General features: G+C 33.8%; 1 protein-coding gene across 1 annotated transcript in view; it reads left to right on the forward strand.

Annotated features, from left to right (window-relative positions):
• LOC122220751 (transcription initiation factor TFIID subunit 9-like) overlaps positions 1 to 18,808 on the forward strand; it is a 63,100-nt gene extending 44,292 nt beyond the window's left edge. Inside the window, 4 exon segments of the mRNA XM_042940411.1 lie at positions 15,356 to 15,510; positions 18,319 to 18,341; positions 18,344 to 18,509; positions 18,511 to 18,808. Coding sequence (XP_042796345.1) covers positions 15,356 to 15,510; positions 18,319 to 18,341; positions 18,344 to 18,509; positions 18,511 to 18,808 — 642 coding nt within the window.
• The last annotated feature ends 2,317 nt before the right edge of the window (positions 18,809 to 21,125 follow it).

Raw genomic sequence — 21,125 nt, forward strand, 5'->3', positions numbered from 1 at the left:
TTATTATTCATCACTTCTTCCATCTTCACCAAAGTGTAATTTGACCTCTCAGCAATGCTCAATTTATGTGCCGGTTCAAATTAAAGATAGATCTTCCAAGTGCTTGAAACAGGACTAGAAAATATCTAAGGTTCCTTATAGGCTCATTTGTCTGTAAAATATTATTATTTATATAATCTTATGACATGCAGTTTTGTGTCATGTTCCTTTAAAATGTCTGTAGGTTAATGTCTATAAATTAATTATTCCTTCTGAAAAACTCAGTTTGCACCTGTTCAGTGGCAATTAATTGAATTTCCATTTTCTTAATTCTTTCTTAAAATGATACAGATGTGTTCTTTTACCCCTTTCTTAAAATGTCACATAAGCGTTCAATACCTTTTAATTATGTTTGAATAATGCAATAAAACTAAAAGCTCATTGACCCATTCAATTTATCAAATAGCATTTATTTTGTACCAACTTCACCTAGCCCTGTGCTGGGTACACAAAATAAATGAGAGTATCACTGCCATTGAAGATTTTACAGTCTTAAGGCTAAAGACATTATGAAAGCCTGAAGTGTTGAGTAACAAATTCTTACCTTTGATATTATAAAAAAATTCCTTGAAAATGTGTCCTGTCAGCTTAGAAGGTAAGGGCTTTTTGTAGTAAGGAAGTTTGAAATAATCATTTATTTAAAAACTTGCTCTTGGGGTGCCTGGGTGGCTCAGTTGGTTAAGAGTCCAACTTCAGCTCAGGTCATGATCTTGTGGTCCATGAGTTCAAGTCCCACATCGGGCTCTGTACTGACAGCTCAGAGCCTGGAGCCTGCTTCAGATTCTGTGTCTCCTTTTCTCTCTCACCCTCCCCCATTTGTACTCTGTCTCTCTTTCTCTCTCAAAACTAAACATTAAAAAAATGTTTTTTTAAATATTGTTCTTTCTGACAATTTTGCTTATTAAAGTCTGCAGGCATAAATGTTAAAATCTCAATATATACCAAGAATAAGGACACATGATTAACCTAATACATTAATATGTATGTCAGTGTTTTTCAATGCTTTCCATGGCCTAGAGAGAAACTTAACCTTCTCACCTGCTCCCCCCAACTTTTTTTTGCTATATGTTAATTTCATAAAGAAAACTAGGACCACATACATATGTATTTGTTAGTTTAAATTTCATAAGTAAAATCCAGCAAATAAAAAAATAAAAACTCCTCAACCAAAAAAAAATTATGAGATTTAAATTTCTTAACATAATATATGTGTGCATGTGTGTGTGTGTATACCATAGTACCAAAAGAGTAAAAAAGAAAACTTTTTTTTCCCCTAAGACACGACCTATCTACAGAAAAACAATTCTGGGACTTTTATTGCACTCTGGGTAGTGTTTTCAGATTATTCTTTAAAGGAGTAGGAAAGCATTATCTGGTCTAAGAGTTTTGACAAGAGCTGTCTGAGTGCCAGCATAAAAGGACATTAGTAACCAAGATATATCATTTACAATGTGGCCTTCTTATGGCTCCTGTCAAGTTACAGCATAATCCGAAGAAAATCAACATCATTTAAGGTTGCAGTGACCTTCTAAGGGCTTGTTTTTAAGAGCAGAGGTTAGAAGGCACAACAGTATGAGTCACTGAATATGATTGTACTGAAGCAAGTTTTATAGAATGTCATTTTCTTTAAATTCTGCTTTTGAGTTCAGTGTCTATCATATAATTATTTAATCATTTTGGAGAAAAAGAAATCTCTGTAAGGATGTCTGGATTTTTTTACCTTCTAATTTAGTTTTATATACAAACTCAATAAAGACATATAGCTATTACACCTTTTAAAATGTCACCCTCAACATGATAGAGGCATGCTGAAAAAGTAATGTAATCAGCTTATTGTATGTTGTTATGTTTCTCATATATTAAAAAAAGAACATGGCTCATCAATGTATAAGGAAAACTGATGAGGGAGATAGTTGGTGACACATCAGAGGACAGGGCAATAATTCATCGTGACTTGATAAACCAGGTGACTTTTATAGCATTTGAAGTGACCAAATAGGAAGAGTATTATGCTGGAACCACGTTACAATTTATTTTAAATGTCAATGACAGGTTCTAGTAAAGACAGTAAAGACAAAGCACACATAATCTTTTCCTCTTGAAAATCCTAGAAATGGAAACAAAATATCAGAAAAAAAAGATGTCAATATCTAAAATAAGTAATAGACTAGTAGACAATCTTGAAGAGAAAATTAATTACTAGAATTTGGAAATGAATTTGTAGCACAAAACATATCAGAGAGAAATAAAGAGATGACAAGTTTGGAAGTTAACAGAACTAAAGAACAGAGGGAGAAGCTTCAATTTTATCTGAGAGGATTTTCAGGAGGAACAGCTACAGAAAACTACAGGAAATACCAGAAATAATACTTGAAATTTTTCAAGGTGAAAAAATATCTCAGTATTGATATTGAAAAAATTAATCAAAACTGAACATTATTTTAAACAAACAAAACAAAATTCACATTTAGATACATCATAGTCAGTGAAGACCCTTTCGTGTCTTTATAGAAATCTAACAGGCTAGTTTCTTTTTTTTATAACCTATGTCCTCTGCCATGTCCTATACAAACTGTAATCATTCCTGTCTATATGTTTAAACTTCTGCATTTTTCCCTAGTATACCTGGAACCTTTACTTCCACTTTGTGAAATTCTTCCTAAACTTCCACTGTATTTAAAATGCTCACTGGTCATCTCAGGAAGGATTGCTTTTCCTGCTGTTGTCACTCTAGTTCCTTCTCTGTGTACATATTTGAATTATTTTCTTAATTTGTTAGCTTATTATACAAAGATATATGTCTAATTTATATTTTCAACCTCCATATTTTCCCACAGTATTCTGTGTATAGTAGACTTTCAGTATATATTTTTAAATAAACCAATAAATGAATGAACCCAGATAAAGTTCTTCAATTATTCCCAGCCATCAAATAGGGTCTTATTTAATATATGCCTTATTGATAGTATTAACATTTGAATATTGTGGAATAAAAACAGTTGGATCTCATTAGTTATAGTAAAAGTTATTTAGTTTTAATAGATGAAAAAGCATCCTCCATAAAAACACTTATATTTAGTGGATTTGAGATAAGATTAACAAAGTTTTCTTTACTTCAGGCAAGTAAAATATAGGCAAGATTTTCAGTTGTTTGCTGCCATATGAATAAAGGGATTAGATTTTTCACTGAAGTGCCAAAAAGCAGAAAAAATAATAAACTCATGTGAGTTAGGTTAATAACAACATTTTCCTTGATAAATATTAGAAATAAAAATTTTAGGGGCACCTGGGTGGCTCAGTCAGTTAAAAGTCCGTCTTTGGCTCAGGTTATGATCTTACAGTTCATGGGTTCAAGCCCCCATCTGAGCCTGCTTCAGATTCTGTGTCTCCCTATCTCTCTGTTCCTCCCCACCTTGTATTCTGTCTCCCTCTCTCCCCAAAATAAAGAAAGATTTAAAAATTAAAAAAAGAAAGAAAGAAAGAAACATTTCAAACAAGGTTTCCTATAAATTAACATATGGAAAAGGATTGAAGGCTATGTGTTCTGAACTGTACTAGTTGGATGTTTTGAGACCCTAGTGGGAGAGGGGGGCTTTTTCTGACTTACAAATAATCTATTATTATGTATTTTTGAACTGCGGTCTCTCTGTTTTGTTCATTTTGTTCAACTGGGGACATTTCTCATTTCCCTATCAATATTTTAGATTAAGTTTGACCATTCCATTGTAAATCAGTTTTCATTTAGTCCTTTTATTCTCTCTGCTGCATTGATATTGAGGAATATTTCTTAAACATAATTTGAAGAAGTAATAGACTTAGAATTATAGAAAAAAAGCAAGCCTACATATGATATATGTATCTATGTATAGATTCCATGCAGAAGGGCGATTGATATGAAGAATAGTTGTAAGAATCTTTCTCTATAAACACTACAGGGAAATACTTATTTTTAAATTAATGGCATTTTCATAAATATTTTAAAGATAATGGAGTTTTGTGTAGCACAATGAAGATTAGAAAGACAATATTTGGGTGATGAAAAACTATATTTTAACTATCAACTTAACTAAAAATACAAATTTCCAATATATATTCTTTTTAAAAATTAAAAACAAATTATTTTTTAGATAGCATGAGTTGGGGAGAGAGAGAGAGGGAGCTCCACGCTCAGAGTGAAGCCTGACACGGGGCTTGATCCCACGATCCTGGGATCATGACCTGAGCCGAAATCAAGAGTTGGACAATCAACCAACTGAGCCATCCAGGCGCCCCACCTTTTTTTTTAATGTTCATTTATTTATTTTGAGAGAGATAGTGCCAGCATAAGTAGGGGAAGGGCAGAGAGAGAGAGGGAGAGAGAAAATCCCAAGTAGGGTCCACACTCAGCGCAGAGTCCAACTTGGGGCACGATCTCACAACTATGAAATCATGATCTGAACCAAAATCAAGAGTTGGTCACTTAATTGACTGAGTCACCCAGGCACCCCCCAATATGTATTCTTTATAAAGTCATAAATGAACACAAAATAGCTCTTTAAAATAATAAGAAATATTTTACTTCAGAAAAGAAAGAAAATAAAAAGAAAGCAAATACCTGAAATTTTACTAAGATAATGGATATAAAAGGTGGACCATTTTAGGGGCACCTGGGTGACTCAGTCGGTTGAGCCTCCGACTTTGGCTCAGGTCATGATCTCACGGCCGGTGAGTTGGAGCCCCACATCGGGCTCTGTGCTGACAGCTCGGAGCCTGGAGCCTGCTTTGGATTCTGTGTCTCCCTCTCTCTCTGCCCCTAACCCACTCGCATTCTGTCTCTGTCTCTCTTAAAAATAAATAAACATTTAAAAATTTTTTTTAAAAAAAGGTAGACCATTTTAGCTCATAACTAGTGAATATAGAGAAAAGTATTATAGTGTCTGATTGTCTGAGTGATCACAAGCTAATTAGATAATGCCTCTCTCAAATTGACAGCTTTGACTCTTTCAGGTAACTATCTCAAGAGAAAAAGATGATAAACAATGTGATTACAGAAAACTTAATTTACTTAGATCTCAGGCTTTTCTGGTAATGCAGGGCATGTTCTGGTAATACTCAAATTATATTTAATAATCTTTGATAATGGCTGCATAATATAGGGAGCTCTCTTTATTTCCATTCCTTCTGAAAAGCAGTTGTGGTTACAGTTGGCATTTTTTAGTATAAATGCTGTTTCTATAGCATTCAGCTCCCCTGAAAAGTTTGGCAATAAGTGAGATAGATGACTGAGAATCACCAACGCTTGGAATCACTGGCCTTTCTGACACATCCTGATCATCCAACTCTGTCCTCTCATTGTGAGTACTGCATGATGGGAAAACACAGAATTGGGAATCAGCTGATTATGATCACATTTCAGGCTTTGCCTCAAACATAACACAAGTAGAATAAACATGACCGTGACTATCTCAAACTGATTCATTTCTTATTAGAAATAAGGTCTTATAGGGGCACCTGGGTGGCTCAGTGGGTTAAGCCTCCGACTTCGGCTCAGGTCATGATTTCGCGGTCTGTGGGTTCGAGCCCCGCGTCGGGCTCTGTGCTGACAGCTCAGAGCCTGGAACCTGTTTCAGATTCTGTGTCTCCCTCTTTCTCTGACCCTCCCCTGTTCATGCTCTCTCTCTCTCTGTCTCAAAAATAAATAAATGTTAAAAAAAATTTTATTAAAAGAAATAAGGTCTTATAGAAGCCAGAGGGAAAAAAAAAAAAGGAAGCAAATAGCAGGAAATATAGGATTTCCAGTTACCATATATCTGATGGGTTGATCACCACTGGCTAGTGTGACAGAGTATCTCTGGGACAAGAAAACTGAAAATAGACAATTAGTTAATTGTTCCTTGAGGAGCCATTGCTGAGTGAAGCATTGATGTCTAAACCATTATGCAATTTCTGGTGATCCAATATACATATATCTATTTCTCCTCATAAACAGTACAGGCTCATATGGAATGGAATCCATTCCAGCACTGAATAAAAGAGGCATCCTGTTATTAATTATGACAACAAAAATGAACAGTTATTTGAATATTTACTATGTGTGAGGCTCTGAACTAAACATTCTCATAATTATTATATTTTATTCTGCAAAACTCCCATAAAATGAGTACTGTAATTATTTACATTTTGTAGATGGGGCAACTCAAATTTAAAGATAATAAGTAACTTGTCCAAGTTTATATATCCTGGAAGTTGTATTATTATTAGTCCTTAAATCCAGGTCTGGATTTGACTCTAAAGCAAATTATTTTAATCAGTATAATATACTATTTGAATATTTGAAACGGTGTCAGAATGACCCAAGAGAGCCTTGTAAGAGGACATGACTGTTCAGTGAGCAACCCATTTTAGTCCATGGTTGGGTAATATCTAGGATGTTTTATCTGTCCAAAACTACTGACGCCCCTCTAAGGTAGAAATTGGGAGTCATCGTCATCCCTTTTATTCCCTGAAGGGGCTAGCACAGTTGGGAAGCAACGTGTTTTGGATGTTTCATCTGTAAATTTTTATTTTATAATATTTGATACATAAGTATGCCCACAATATTTCTTAAATTTAGTTATGTGAAAATTCAGATGAAGTGGATGGACACATTTATTATACAAGTAGCAATTTTCAAAATAAATTTTTTCAGGATTGGAGAAAAGGATCTATAGTGGAATGATTTTTCCCCTCTTGTTTTTCTCCATAAACAACCTGTTTATAATGCAAATATCAATTGTTAAAGTATTTAAACAAGGAGGCCATTAGACTGCGGTGGCTGTAAAATCTTAATAGGCTACCTAAGCAAACCAAAACTACTCCAGAGTCAATGCACTAAAATTTGAGAAAGTGAAATTTACAAACAACCAATCACAAACAACCAATTAGGCTCTCCAAAATAAAGTACGTGCTTAAGCTATAACCAATTAAATAATTGCTTTACTTTGCTTTGGTATCTTTATAAAAAGACCTTACCCCTTATACCTTACCCCTACCTCCTGGCACAACAGTGTTCCTAACCACATTGATTTGGTGCAGCCTGGTTCAGATTGATGTATATGCTCAAATAAACTCTTGAAAAATTGTAATGTTCCTCAGTGTACCTTTTAACACAGATTTAGCCCACTACCCACCCTTTCCCCCCCCTTTTTTTTTTTTACCTATAATGCATATGTACAAAAAGAAATTAGGTTAGAGAAAGAAAAGAGACCATAAAAGAAATGAGGCTTTCCATTTACTATTAACAACAACAACAAAATAATAAAATTAAACTTTTCCAAAAAGAGGTCTTGGGAAGATTTTCACCTTTCTCAAACTTTGTTTTTAAATTATTCATAAATATTTTTCTTTCCATTGTATGAGTATATAATGATTAATACATTTCTATGGCTCTAAATTCCACTAATAACAGATGCTCAATATTCACATTTCTATAACTTCTTTCAAGTCAATCTTCTCTCCTCTTTAATTCTACTAATTCCAGTTTCATCAACTTTACTCTTGTTACCATATGTTTTTCTCCAAGAAAGGAAAAAGAATATATTTCATTGTCTTTAAGAATGTTACAAAAGAATTTAAGAAACTGGCTTTGATAACACAAAAAGCTTTTACTTCTAAATGACAAAGAGCTATGGGTCAGTTGGAGGGGTATTCTTATTTGCACAACAAACACAGTAATTGTTTTCCCTGTGAGATTGGAAAGCCTGACAAATATGTTTGTTTGCCAACAGTTTTCTATTGGAAAACTAAGCTTATTATCTTATTTGGATGACTATGTTGGCCAGAATTTTACCAGTGACTTAAATGATCTCTGTCTTTAAAACTGTTAGGTATAGGGGTGCCTGGGTGGCTCAGTTGGTTAAGTGTCCGACTTCAGCTCAGGTCACGATCTCACAGTTTGTGAGTTCGAGCCCCACATCAGGCTCTGTGCTGACAGCTCGGAGCCTGGAACCTGCTTCAAATTCTGTGACTCCCTCTCTCTCTGCCCCTTCCCTGCTCATGCTTTGTCTCTCTCTGTCTCTCAAAATGAATAAGTGTAAAAATAAAATAAAATGAAATAAAACTGTTAGGTGACAGATACCCTCAGAAAGTGAGAAATAGGACTACAGAAACTACGTCAGGAGGAAATTTATCTTTTTCCAACATATTTTTTAAAATTCTACATAAATATTTTCCCATGAAGTAAGTGTTTAAGTAGCCAAAGGAATGTTGATGTATTTCTAATTATTAATCCTTAATGATAAAATATAGACATTTGTGAATGATAGTACTCTTAGGGGTGGAAATCCATCTTTTTAATTTCATTATGGAAAAATTATCTGTTCCATAATTTATAGAAAGCTAACATTATTTTTAGAAGTTTTTAATTTAAATTCCACAGTTAGTTAACATACAGTGTAATATTAATTTCTGGCACACAGTATAGTGATTCAACAATTCCAGACAACACCCAGTGCTCATCATAACAACCGCACTCCTTAATCCCCCAAACCTATTTAACCTATCCCCCCACCCACTTCCCCCCTGATAACCATCAATTTGTTCTCTGTAGTTGCGTCTGTTTCCTGGTTGGCCTCTCTTTTTTTCCCCTTTTGCTCCTTTGTTATGTTTCTTAAATTCCACATATCAGTGAAATCATATGGTATTTTTCTTCTTCTGACTGACTTATTTTGCTTAGCATAATACTCTCTAGTGCCATCCACATCATTGTAAATGACAAAATTTAATTATTTTGGGTGGCTGAGTAATATTCCATTGTATACGCATACCACATCTTCCTTATCCATTCATTAATCAATGGACGGTTGGGCTGTTTTCATAATTTATGTATTGTTGATAATATTGCTATAAACATCGGGGTGCATGTATCCCTTCAAATCAGTATTTTTGTATTCTTTGGGTAAATACCTAGCAGTACAATTGCTGGATTGTAGGGTAGTTGTATTTTTGACTTTTTGAGGAACCTCCGTATTGTTTTCTAGAGTGGCTGCATCAGTTTGCATTCCTAACAACAGTGCAAGAGGGTTCCCCTTTCTCCACATCCTTGCCACTCCTGTTGTTTTTGTGTTGTTGATTTTAGCCACCATGACAGGTGTGTGGTGATATCTCATTGTAGTTTTGATTTGTATTTCCTAATGATGAGAGATGTTGATCATCTTTCCATGTGTCTGTTGGCCATCTGTATGATATTCTTGGAGAAATGTCTATTCATGTCTTTTGCCCATTTTTAAATTGGATAACTCACTTTTTGGGTGTTGAGTTTATTATTTATGTTTGTTTGTTTGTTTGTTTATTTAAGAGAAAGAGCTCACACAAGTGGGGGAAAGTGGCAGAGGGGAAGAGAGAGAGAGAGAACCCTGAGCAGGCTCCACACTCAGCAGGGTTCAATCCCACAACCCTAGTATCATGACCTGAGCTGAAATCAACAGGAGGACATTTAACTGACTGAGCCACCCAGGAACTCCTGGGTGTTGAGTTTTATAAGTTCTCTTGTATTTTGGATATTAACCCTTTATCAGATAGGTCATGTGCAAATATCTTCTCCCATTCCATAGGTTGCCTTTTAGTTTTGTTGATTGTTTCCTTCGTTGTGCAGAATATTTTGTTTTGATGTATCCCCAGTAGTTTATTTCTACTTTTGTTTTCCTTGCATCTGGATATATATCTAGTAAATAGTTGTTATAACTGATGTCAAAGAAGTTACTCCCTGTGCTTTCTTCAGGAATTTTATGTTCTCAGGTCTCATATTTAGGTCTTTATCCATTTGAGGTTTATTTTTGTGTATGGTGTAAGAAAGTGGTTCAGTTTCATTCTTTTGCATGTTGCTGTCCAGTTTTCTCAACATCATTTGTTGAAGATACTGACTTTTTCCCACTGGGTATTCTTTCCTGCTTTGGCAAAGATTAATTGACCATATAGTTGTGGGTTCATTTCTGGGTTATCTGTTCTGTTCTATTGATCTGTGTGTCTATTTTTGTGCCAGTACCATACTGTTTTGATCACTATAACTTTGTAATATAGCTTGAACTCTAGAGTTGTGATGTCTCCAGCTGTGTTTTTCTTTTTCAGGATTGCTTTGGCTACTCAGGGTCTTTTTGTGTATCAGTTCTAGTAGTTTTTGGTGTAGTCTTCTGGATTGTCTATATAGAGTATCATGTCATCTGCAAATAGTGAACATTTTACTTCTTCCTTGCCTATTTGGATGCCTTTATTTCTTTTTGTTGTCTGGCTGCTGTGGCTAGGACTTCCAGTACTATGTTAAATAACAGTGGTGAGAGTGGACATCCTTGTCTTATTCCTGGTCATAGAGGAAAAGCTCTCAGTTTTTCTCCATTGAGGATATTAGCTGTAGGTTTTTCATATGTAGACTTTATTATGTTGAAGTATGTTCCCTCTAAACCTATTTTGTTGAAGGTTTTTATCATGAATGGGTGTTGTACTTTGTCAAATGCTTTTTCTGTATCTATTGAAATGATCATATGGTTCTTATCCTTTCTTTTATTAATGTAATGATATCACATTGATTGATTTGTGAATATTGAACCACACTTGCAACTCAGGAATAAATCTCAGTTGATATTGGCGAATAGCTTTTTTTAATGTGTTGTTGGATTTGGTTTGCTAGCATTTTGTTCAGGATTTTTGCACCTATGTTCATCAGAGATACTGGCCAATAGGTCTCTTTCTCTGTGGTGTCTTTATCTGGTTTTGGTGTCAGGGTAATGCTGGCCTTAAAGAATGAATTTGGAATGTTTTCTTTCTTTTCTATTTTTTGGAAAATTTTGAGAAGAATAGGAATTTACTCTTCTTTAAATATTTGGTAGAATTTGCCTATGAAGCCATCTAGCCCTGGACTTTTGTTTGTTGGGAAGTTTTTGATTACTAATTCAATTTCTCTGCTGCTTACTGGACGGTTCAAGTTTTCTATTTATTCTTGTTTTAGTTTGGTAATTTGCATGTTTCAAGGAATTTATCTATTTATTCTACTTGGCCAATTATTGGCCTATAGTTTTGCATTATATTCTCTTATAATTGTATTTTTGTGGTGTTGATTGTTTCTCCTCTCTCATTTGTAATTATATTTATTTGAGTCCTTTCTCTTTCCTCTTTGATAAGTCTGTCTAGAGACTTATCAGTTTTATTAATTTGTTCAAATAATCAGCTCCTTGGGCTGCCTGGGTGGCTCAGTTAGTTAAGTACCTAACTCTTGATTTCAGCTCAGGTCATAATCTCGTTCTTTCTGAGTTTGAGCCCTGAGCCCCATGTGGGTCTATGCACAGATCCTGCTTGGAATTCTCTCTCTCTTTCTCTCTCTCCCTCCTTCTCACACTTGAGCTCTCTCTCGCTCTAAAATAAATAAACAACAACAACCAGCTCCTCTTTCCATTGATCTGTTCTATTGCATTTGTTTGTTTGTTTCCATGCCATTTTATCTCTACCCTAATCTTTATTATTTACCTTCTTTTGCTGGCTTTAAGCTTCACCTGTTGTTCTTTTTCTACCTTCTCTGGGTATAAGGTTAGGTTGTTTATTTAAGATTTTCTTGCATCTTGAGGTAGGTCTATATTGCTATGAACTTCCCTCTTAGGACTACTTTTGCTGTATCCCAGAGGTTTGGGATGGTTATGTTTTCATTTTAATGTATTTTTAATTTATGCTTTCATTTCTGCATTGATGTATTTATTTTTTAGTAGCATGTTACTTATCCTCCTCCATGTATTTGTGATCTTCCAGATCTTTTTCTTGTGGTTGACTTCTAGTATCATAGCATTGTAGTTAGAAAAGGTTCATGGCATGACTTCAATTGTATTGTATTTGTTGAGGCCTGTTTTGTGGCCTAATAGGTGATCTATCCTGGAAAATCTCCCATGTGCAGTTGAAAAGAATATGTATTCTGCCATTTTACGATGAAATGCTCTAAATACATCTGTTAAGTCCATTTTGTCTAGTGTGTCATTCAAAGTCATTGTTTCCTTGTTGATTTTCTCTTTAGATGATCTGTCCAGTGATGTAATGGGGTGTTAAAGTCCCCTACTATTACTGTATTATTATCAATTAGTTTCTTTATGTTTGTGATTGTTTTATATATATTTGGGTGCTCCCATGCTGAGTGCATAAACATTTACATTTGTTATATCTTCTTGTTGTATTGTACCTTTTGTTATGATACAGTGCCCTTTTTTGTCTCTTGTTGGTCTTTGTTTAAAGTCTAATTTGTCTGATATAAGTATTGCTACTCCAGCTTTCTTTTGACATGTATTTGCATGATAAATGTTTCTGGATCCCCTCATTTTCAATCTGCAGGTGTCTTTAGGTCTAGAATGAGTCTCAGCATATAGATGTCTCTTATTTTTTTATCTCTTCTGACACTCTATGTCTTTTGATTGGCATGTTCAGTCCATTAACATTCTATTTACTGTCCATTTACATTCAAAGTAATTATTGATAGATATGTATTCATTGCCAGTTTATTACTTGTTCTGTGGTTGCTTCTAGAGACCTTTTCTGATCCTTTATCGTCTTTGTCTCTTTCATGTTTTGCTGTTTTTCTTTAGGGATATATTTGGACTTCTTTCTCTATATTCTTTGAATATTTATTAGTGGTTTTTGATACATGGTTACCATTAGGTTTGTATAAAACCTCTTCTGCAGATAGCAGTCCATATTAAGTTGATGGTTGTTTAAGTTTGAACCCATTTTTGTCTCCTCTTCTCCCTATGTTTTAGGTATATGTTATAATATTGTGTGTGTGTGTGTGTGTGTGTGTGTGTGTGTGAGTTCCTTAGCTGATTTTTTACAGAAATACTCATTTTTCTTGCTTTGTTTTTCTGCCTTTATACTGTCACTTTTGGTCTCTCCTTTCCAATCAAATTTCCCCTTTAATATTTCTTGTAGAGCTGGTTTAGTTTTTGTCTGAGAAACTCTTTATCTCTCCTTTTATTCTGAATGATAGCCTTGCTGGATAGAGTAGTCTTAGATGCAGATTCTTCACATTCAGCACTTCGAATATATCATGCTACTCTTTTCTGGCTTGCCAAGTTTCTGTTGAAAAATCTCCTGATAGCTTTATGAATTTTCCCTGGTAAGTTAATGACTTTTTTGTCTAGCTACTTTTAAGATTTTTCTTTATCATTATATTTTGCGAATTTAATTACAGTATGTGTTCATGTTGGCCTGCTTTGTTGATTTTGATGGGAGTTCTCTGTGCCTTCTGGATCTGGATGTCTGTCTCCTTACCCAGATTAGGGAAGTTTAACTATTATTTCTTCAAATAAATTTTCTTTCCCCTTTTCTCTTTCTTCTTTTTCTGGGACTCCTATAATACAGATGTTATTATGTTTGATGGAGTCACTGAGTTCCCTAAATCTATTCTTATTTTGCATAATTCTTCCTTCTTTCTTTTTGTCAACTTCATTGCTTTCCATTACTTTCTTTTCTAGGTTATTAATTCATTCTTTTGCTTCTTCCAGCCTGCTGTTCATTGCATCAAGCATGTTTATAATTCCATTTATTGCACTATTCTTCTTTGAATGATTTTTTTTAACATTTTTATCTCTGAGGTAAGTTTCTCACTGATGTCTCAATTCTTTTCTCAAGTTCAGTGAGTATTCTTTGGATCATTGCTTTAAATTCTCTATCAGCCATATTACTTCTACCTGTTTCACTTAGATCTCTGGCCATGCCCTTTCTTATTCTTTCATTTGGGATAAATTCCTCTTTCTTCTCATTTTGTTTAGTTCTGGTGTATTTAGGATGATTTGATAGTTGTCTAGTTGTATTCATAAGAAAAAGGTGAGCCCTCCTACTCTGCCCCCATCTTCCTCTAAAGGTAACATTTTAAAATTAAACAAATACATATTGCATTTAAAAATTTTTAAACTAGTAGATAAAAGAAGATTTGAAAAGACAATGGTATACTGAGTTACTATTGATATATTTCTTTGCTCTAGAAACTGTTGTTTCAATCTTAGATGCATCATATCTAACATTTGTTTATAAAATATGATTTGAAAATCTTATGGATCTCTAGCCACTTTTCTAAAAATTATTTTTTAATCTGTCCTAATTCTTAGTTCAGCAATAATGAACATATATTGAGTGGCTAATACATATTTGTTGATGAATTAAGTTGTATCATTACAGTAAAAAAAAATTATTGTGTTTTAAGTGAGATAGTCTTGTGACAGTAAATCATTTACCTATTTCAGTTCTTAGTCTTTTGCCATTTTACATTTAATTTTTATTCAACATGGTGATCAAAGCAAGAAATCATTTACTACCAAGTTACTAAGGCACATGAAATTATGAAATAAGTATAAAATTATGTATGATAAAAATATCTGTCAATTCTTATGACAAGAGTTCTAGAATGATTAACATTTTTTGCTTATCATGTTTTGTTTATATTTCTTTTGTTATACTCATATCAGAAACATGTAATGTATTTAGATTTTACTGTTGTTAACAGGCAATTCCCAAATGTGTGTGCCTTAAAACAATGCAATTTTAATTTTTGTATAATTATATTTCCTCACAGATTGACAGGAATCTCAACTCACTGCAGTTACTAAGGAATATAGACAGATGGAGTATCCACTAAATTGAGTGCTTCCCTCTCTTTGTCAGAGTCTCACATAGGCAATTAAATATTAGGCCTGAAATAATACACAGAACTTATTTACCTGGACTACATGGAAGCACAAAGCACTGGTGCCAAAAAAACATAATCCTACCGTAGTTTCTGGAAGGTGTAGAGCTGAAATTATATTTTTGGGTATGAAAACATTATTCATTATATTTTTGTTATAAAAACAATTTATACATATTATAAGTTTGTATAGTGCAGCGATGAAAAGCACACATTCTAGAACTATAATGCTGTTTTAAGTCCTGGTTGTGACACTTAATTAACTACAAGTTGAATGAGTTACTTAAATTCTTTGTTCTTTAGTTTTCTCATCTGGCTATATTGGTATCTTTCATAAAGTTCTGTTGTGAATATTAAATATGGTAATTATGTGTAAAAACTTAGAACAGTGACTGGAATGGGAATTGTTATAATTTTGGCATATGAGCTCAATATAATGCCTTAAAGTCACATCTCAATGTCATTGTAGATAGGATTTATGTTTTTCATATCCATGTATGTGAATGCTTTAGGATTTATAGTTGGATAAGATCTAAGATTCAAATGTACTTTGTGTAGAGAATTAGATGAACTGTCTTCTCTATCCTGAATTTATTGTATCTACAGATTCACATGAAGAGCTGAGGGAAATAATATCAAATGTAACCCATACAGGTTGTATCTTACATCGGCAAATGTAGTCTGAAGAACCTCCTAAGACTGGCAGAGATAAGTGCAAGAAAGGAAGAAGTTGGATGGATAAGTCCAGACTTTGGCCTACTAGCAAGGCTGTTCCCACAGTTTCTGGCAGGGACTTCAGTGAATGAGAAGTAAGGACCCTATTTTTTTTAAAGGTGGTAGGTAGGTTCCTGGTTATCTCTTTCGTGGTAAGAATTCCCAAAGCAGAAGCAAGAGAAATTCTGACTGGCAATAATTAAGAATTATCTATTATTGCATTTAGATGGTTCATAAGGAGAATGCTCACACAATTACTACAGAAGTATTAGTATTGGCCTAATTTGGAAATATCTTAAGTCTTCTTAGGTATATTCTTAATGTGGACAAATTTTTCACCTTGTAGGAAAGTTAATTTTTCATCAAAATTAATGAGTGAATCACAATATGAATAATTAAAACTGGTAATACTGTTACAAAAGTAAGTGTAACTATGAAGTAATTGTACTAAAGCTCTGTGTGGTTCCTAAAATAATGCTGTAGGCATTTCTTTAACAAAGAAAAAAAAAGTTTTATAAAGGAGCAGAATTAATTCCAAATTTGATCTCTTGGAAAGTTAGCGTTTATTTGAAAATATAGGTAAATGATAAATGGTATTTTTATTAATTAAATTTATATATGTAGTTATGTAGATTCATTTATTAATTGTATATATATATATATACACACACACATATATACACAAATATATATAACTAAATTATGATTCATGGAAGAATACAAAAAGGGCTAAATGTCTTGTTTTGATTTAATAAACCTACACAGGTCTAATAAGATATAGTATATATTCTGAAACTAGACAGGTTTTACTGGGGAAAAAAAAACACATAGTGGAAAGAGAGGCACATGGCTACTTGGTATTTAGAATCTTTGACTATGTTAACTGAGTAAGAAGTTCTTGCTGTCCATGTGCTATGAGCACATGGTGGTACTGACAGGGATTTTTTACTCTTGGTTCCCTCCAAATTTCTAAATAAGACAAGATTGATAAGACAAAAACAGAACAGGGAAGTAAAAATATATATACATCTGATCAATTGATCCAATGTGATGCTCAGTTGGGGCTCCTATGAGCACTCTAGATCAGATGAAAAGATCCAGCTGCTCCTTTTCCTAGGTCCTGCAATGAGATTGGATCAGATCTATCCTGCTGAATATGTAGTTACTTAAGAGTTTACAGCCCCAGTGATGGGGATTCTTTCTTCCTCCCACTCTACCTTCTTACAATGCAAGTGTTAGAAAGGCCTAATACATATGAATTAAACAAAGGAGAGTTTAGAGATCAAGGTATCTGGGTATAAAGGTCACGTATGCATGAAGATGTTGGAGGCTTGGATAAATTTTAGCTTAAATACGATGACCTTGGGTGAAGCTGAGATCAGGCTTATAAGCAAAGGGAGCTCCTCTATCTCCCACACACTATCCAGTCTCCTGGAAAGTTTATCTTAGCTGCAGATTCTCCCATTTGGCTTTTAGAGAAATAAAAACTACAAATTTTTGGTCAATCTTGTCTCTATTCATATATTTCAAACCCTGTTCATATAATCCTAAAACACCAGATCTGATGTAAAAATTCAATCATAAATCCACACTATGGAATCCAAAGCTATGGTTAAGCTTCCAGGTTCATCAAAATGCGTCTTTCCTTGGAAACAGAAAGCAAAATAGGAGCTGTTATATGATCCACAGAAAACTCTTGACACTAGTTGTATTTTAGAATTTAGAATTTGCTTTATAATTTTATGAAGATGATAGATTGTATATGCATATATTATGAAACACACTCTGTGGAATCTGTGGAAGTTTCCCATAATCAAACACATGTGCTCAAATACAACTATTCAAACTAATAACCACACGTCAGTTGAGGTCACATTTGCTATGACTTTTATTTCTTAATTTGGTTTTAGAACTTTTTGATTTTTGGATTTTGATTAACTTAAATTTAATGACTGTGGATCTGACTTGCAGATTTATTTTAGGAACCAGAAATAAGGAGTCAGATCTATTAACCTTAACTAAAGTGCCCACAGAATTCCCAATTGAGCATGTAATGGATCACATGAATGGATATTTTAAATGATTAGGCTCTTTTTTTCCTTATCAATAGCAGCCAATTTTGTGATATTTGGAAGGTGCCAAGTATAAAAGACCATCTCAATGCAAAAATGTGCCCCCGGCTGGCTTAAGAAACTTACTCACAAAGTTGAGTGAGTCAAAGATATTAAATATAGAAATCTGAGCCAATGATTAAGTCCCAAAGTTAAATACTGTTGAACAATCCAAGCAGATGCTTGAATTTGGTAGTTTTTGAACATTCAAAAAGAAGTTTTCATTTTCATCTGGATATCTAATACAATAAAAATGGGCAAATGTGTGTCTAGAAAAATAACTATGAAGTTGGGCACCTGAGTGGCACAGTCAGTTAAGCATCCAACTCTTGATTTCTGCCAAGGTTATTATCTCACAGTTCATGAGTTCGAGCCCTACATTGGGTTCTGTGCTGTCAGCCCAATGATCTGCTTGGGATTTTCTCTCTCTTCTTAGCTCTCTGCCCCTCCCCACTCATGCATGTGCCTCTGTCTCTTTCAAAATAAATAAATATTTTCAAAAAGTAAAACAAGAAAAAAAAAGAAATATAATCATGAGGCATGCTTATTAGAAATATACATGCACTATATCTGCACATATGTACTTAAAGTGGTGTGCTTACTTAAAGCTAATGAGGTAAGATTAGAGGAAGATAAATTTCAAGATTTTGTTAAAAATGATCTGAATGTAAATCAAGAGAAAATAAAATCATGTTCCCTAAAATGATCCAATATTCATTTACATACTCATCTACTTTCTCATTCAGTCAAGCAATATTTGAATATTATGACTTTTACCTCTTCTCCCTCAAGAGTTTTTTTTTTTATATTAGATATTGAAAAAAAAGAAAGCAAATTCCTTTGCCATATCCAAGCCCCAGGTTGTCACCTGATAGATATTACCTGATTGCTATAAACTATAGACTTAAGTCTTTACAAAAAAAGGCATCTACTTCTGTGGGAAGAATAACAGTTCCTTGGTCAAGTGTTGGTTCAGTTATTAGCAGTTGATGCGCCAACCGCACAAACCATGTCTTCTGTGTCAACTGAAGTAGGGATTCCAATGTCTCTCACAAGACAAAGTTTCACAGTAGAGATGTCCACTTCACAGTCCCCAACTTTAAGAGCATCAATTCCTGCAACATCCACAGTTCAGAATGTTCTGATGAATGCATCATTAATTGGGCCCAAAAACATTCTTTTTACCACTAACATGGTGTCATCACAAAATACTGCCAATGAATCATCAAATGCATTGAAAAGAAAACGAAAAGATGAAGATGATGACTATGATAATTTATAATCTAGCCTTAATACTTTAACATGTATACTTGATCTTGAATCCATTGTACTGAGATTAAACATGCATGCTGGGTGTTTTCAAATTGTGTTGTAGAAAACTCAAATGGTAATGAATAAATATAGTTATTCTTTCTGACTGAGATGTTCGATTTTCTTTAATAGGATTAGTAATGGTTTTTCATCAGCCTTTAAGTATAAAAAATAAAGTTGTCATTCATTAAAAAAAAGTCAACATAATATTAAGCCTGCACTTGAGTTGCTCACAATCTTCATCAAGCCTTGGACTATCCTTGCTTTTTCTCTGGTGGCAAGGGCACTTTCAATTAGTGAAATCAGAGGTGTCTATAAATTTGAAAAGTATGTTCCCTGTAGCTGATAAGAACTTTGGATTTTGAGTCCATTACGATCCTGAGTGTAAAATTCAAGTAGTTTGTGGCTTCCCCTCTTTTTCTCAGCAATGTCCTTCCATTTATCCAGTATATAACAGAGGGTGTTACTATTATTGTACTATTGTTGTACACAATAACACATTGAACAATGAAACAAATTTAAATATAAAACTTTAGAGAACTCTGGAAAAAAATTAGTAAGTCTTTAATTTTACCCATATTCTTTCTCTATCATTTGGCTACTGCAAGGATTCTGGAGAGGAGTCTGGACCTTCATGGGGACCCAGATCTGAATGTAGAAATTAATTACCTCCTTCCAGTTAATAGATGTCTTTAACCTCCGTTGGAAAGGGAAAACAAAACAAAACAAAACAAAAAAAACAAACATTAAACAGAAGGTTTCCAAGTTAAGCAGGATGGTTGCTTTGAAGTTCCTAAATGCTTTCTATTAACACTTTTTAAGTTTTTTGCTTCTTGATTGTCTAAGTTGTTTCAAATTACACAGTTTATCATTCTCTTCTCTTGGAAACCCTTGCTGGATAACTTAAAGAGATCATGATTTAATGTTCTTTACAACTTAACTTCAAGTTGAGTTTCCTTCCTCAGAGAGTAAAAGAAAGCACCAACAATGCAATATCAATAGGAATACCAATAATATATTGATTGAATTGTCTGGCAAACTGAATCAGATTTTTTTTATAACTCTTTTTTTCCAACAATTTCTTACTGAAGACAAGAAATATGTCCAAACATATGCCTAAAATGTATTCAAATATAATCTTAACTAAATTAGTGGCAAATGCAAAATGTACTGGTAAGTTTCCTCTGAGTGGCTATCAGTTTTGCTATAGAACTCCACTGTTACTCCAGGGACAGAAAAAGCGTGCTCACAAGGACCTACTATTGATCTAAATATCCTTCTTTTTATTTCTGTTTAGTTTCCTTCTGTTCCACTGGCACATCCTGTATGGGGTTGATTGACCCTACCTTTTGAAATACAAAACTCTTAAAAATGATAGGAACTTGACTCTTTTGTTCCTGATCTTGTTAACATGTGTCTTGTACAATACAGATAAAGGTTTGCAAATTGTGTTGATCATTCAGAGTACCAAATATTGGTTTCATTAATTTGTCTTCTTTTTCATTGATTTCCACTTTAGTCTTTTATGTTTAATTCTTCTGTATGCTCTAGGCTGAATTTTCTCTTTTGTTTTTTATTTCTAAATAGAGAATTTTAGGTTATTGATTTAATATAATTTCTTTATTAATGTAAGTATTAAAAAGCTACAAATTTCTCTCTGTGTCTGGCCTTATCTGCTTTATCTGTTTGGTATTTTAAAGTCTTACTAGATTCTAAAGATTTCAAACATGGGTTCCATTAATTAACCTATTTGATACAAATATAAGTTCAACAATCTCTGTTTACTGTTAAAAATAAAAAAATTAAGACAAGTTAAAAAATTAATAATCACGGCACGAAGGAGAAGCATTTCAGCCTATCCATGCATGCATTTTCTAGTGACCACTAAAAAGTCATCTTCCATCTCGAGCCACAGGGGAATATATAGTTGTCACTCTGACTACATCCGAACAGCCTAAAGAGGGTTTCATAAACACTCTAAAACTTTTCCTTTCTCCTCTCTTCCTCTTTTATATTTTGTTCAGCCTCTTGAACTTTACAACTCTCAAGAACCAATCTTTTTTTGGCAGAAAGCTGCATGAGTGATAATCCAACTGAGCAGTGTCATCCTCCTGAAGGATGACACTGGAAATTGCATGATTCGTAAGGGAAGAAATTGTCACATTCTGAATGGTGTTTCATTACGAGTCTGAACCAGAGTGTATCTTCACGCATACCACTCTACTCACACCAGTCCCAAATTATCCTGCCTCATGGAGTTCAAGTCATGAATGTTCATGTAGTGATAG

The sequence above is a fragment of the Panthera leo genome, chromosome B2 (assembly GCF_018350215.1).
Source record: "Panthera leo isolate Ple1 chromosome B2, P.leo_Ple1_pat1.1, whole genome shotgun sequence".
Taxonomy (NCBI): domain Eukaryota; kingdom Metazoa; phylum Chordata; class Mammalia; order Carnivora; family Felidae; genus Panthera; species Panthera leo.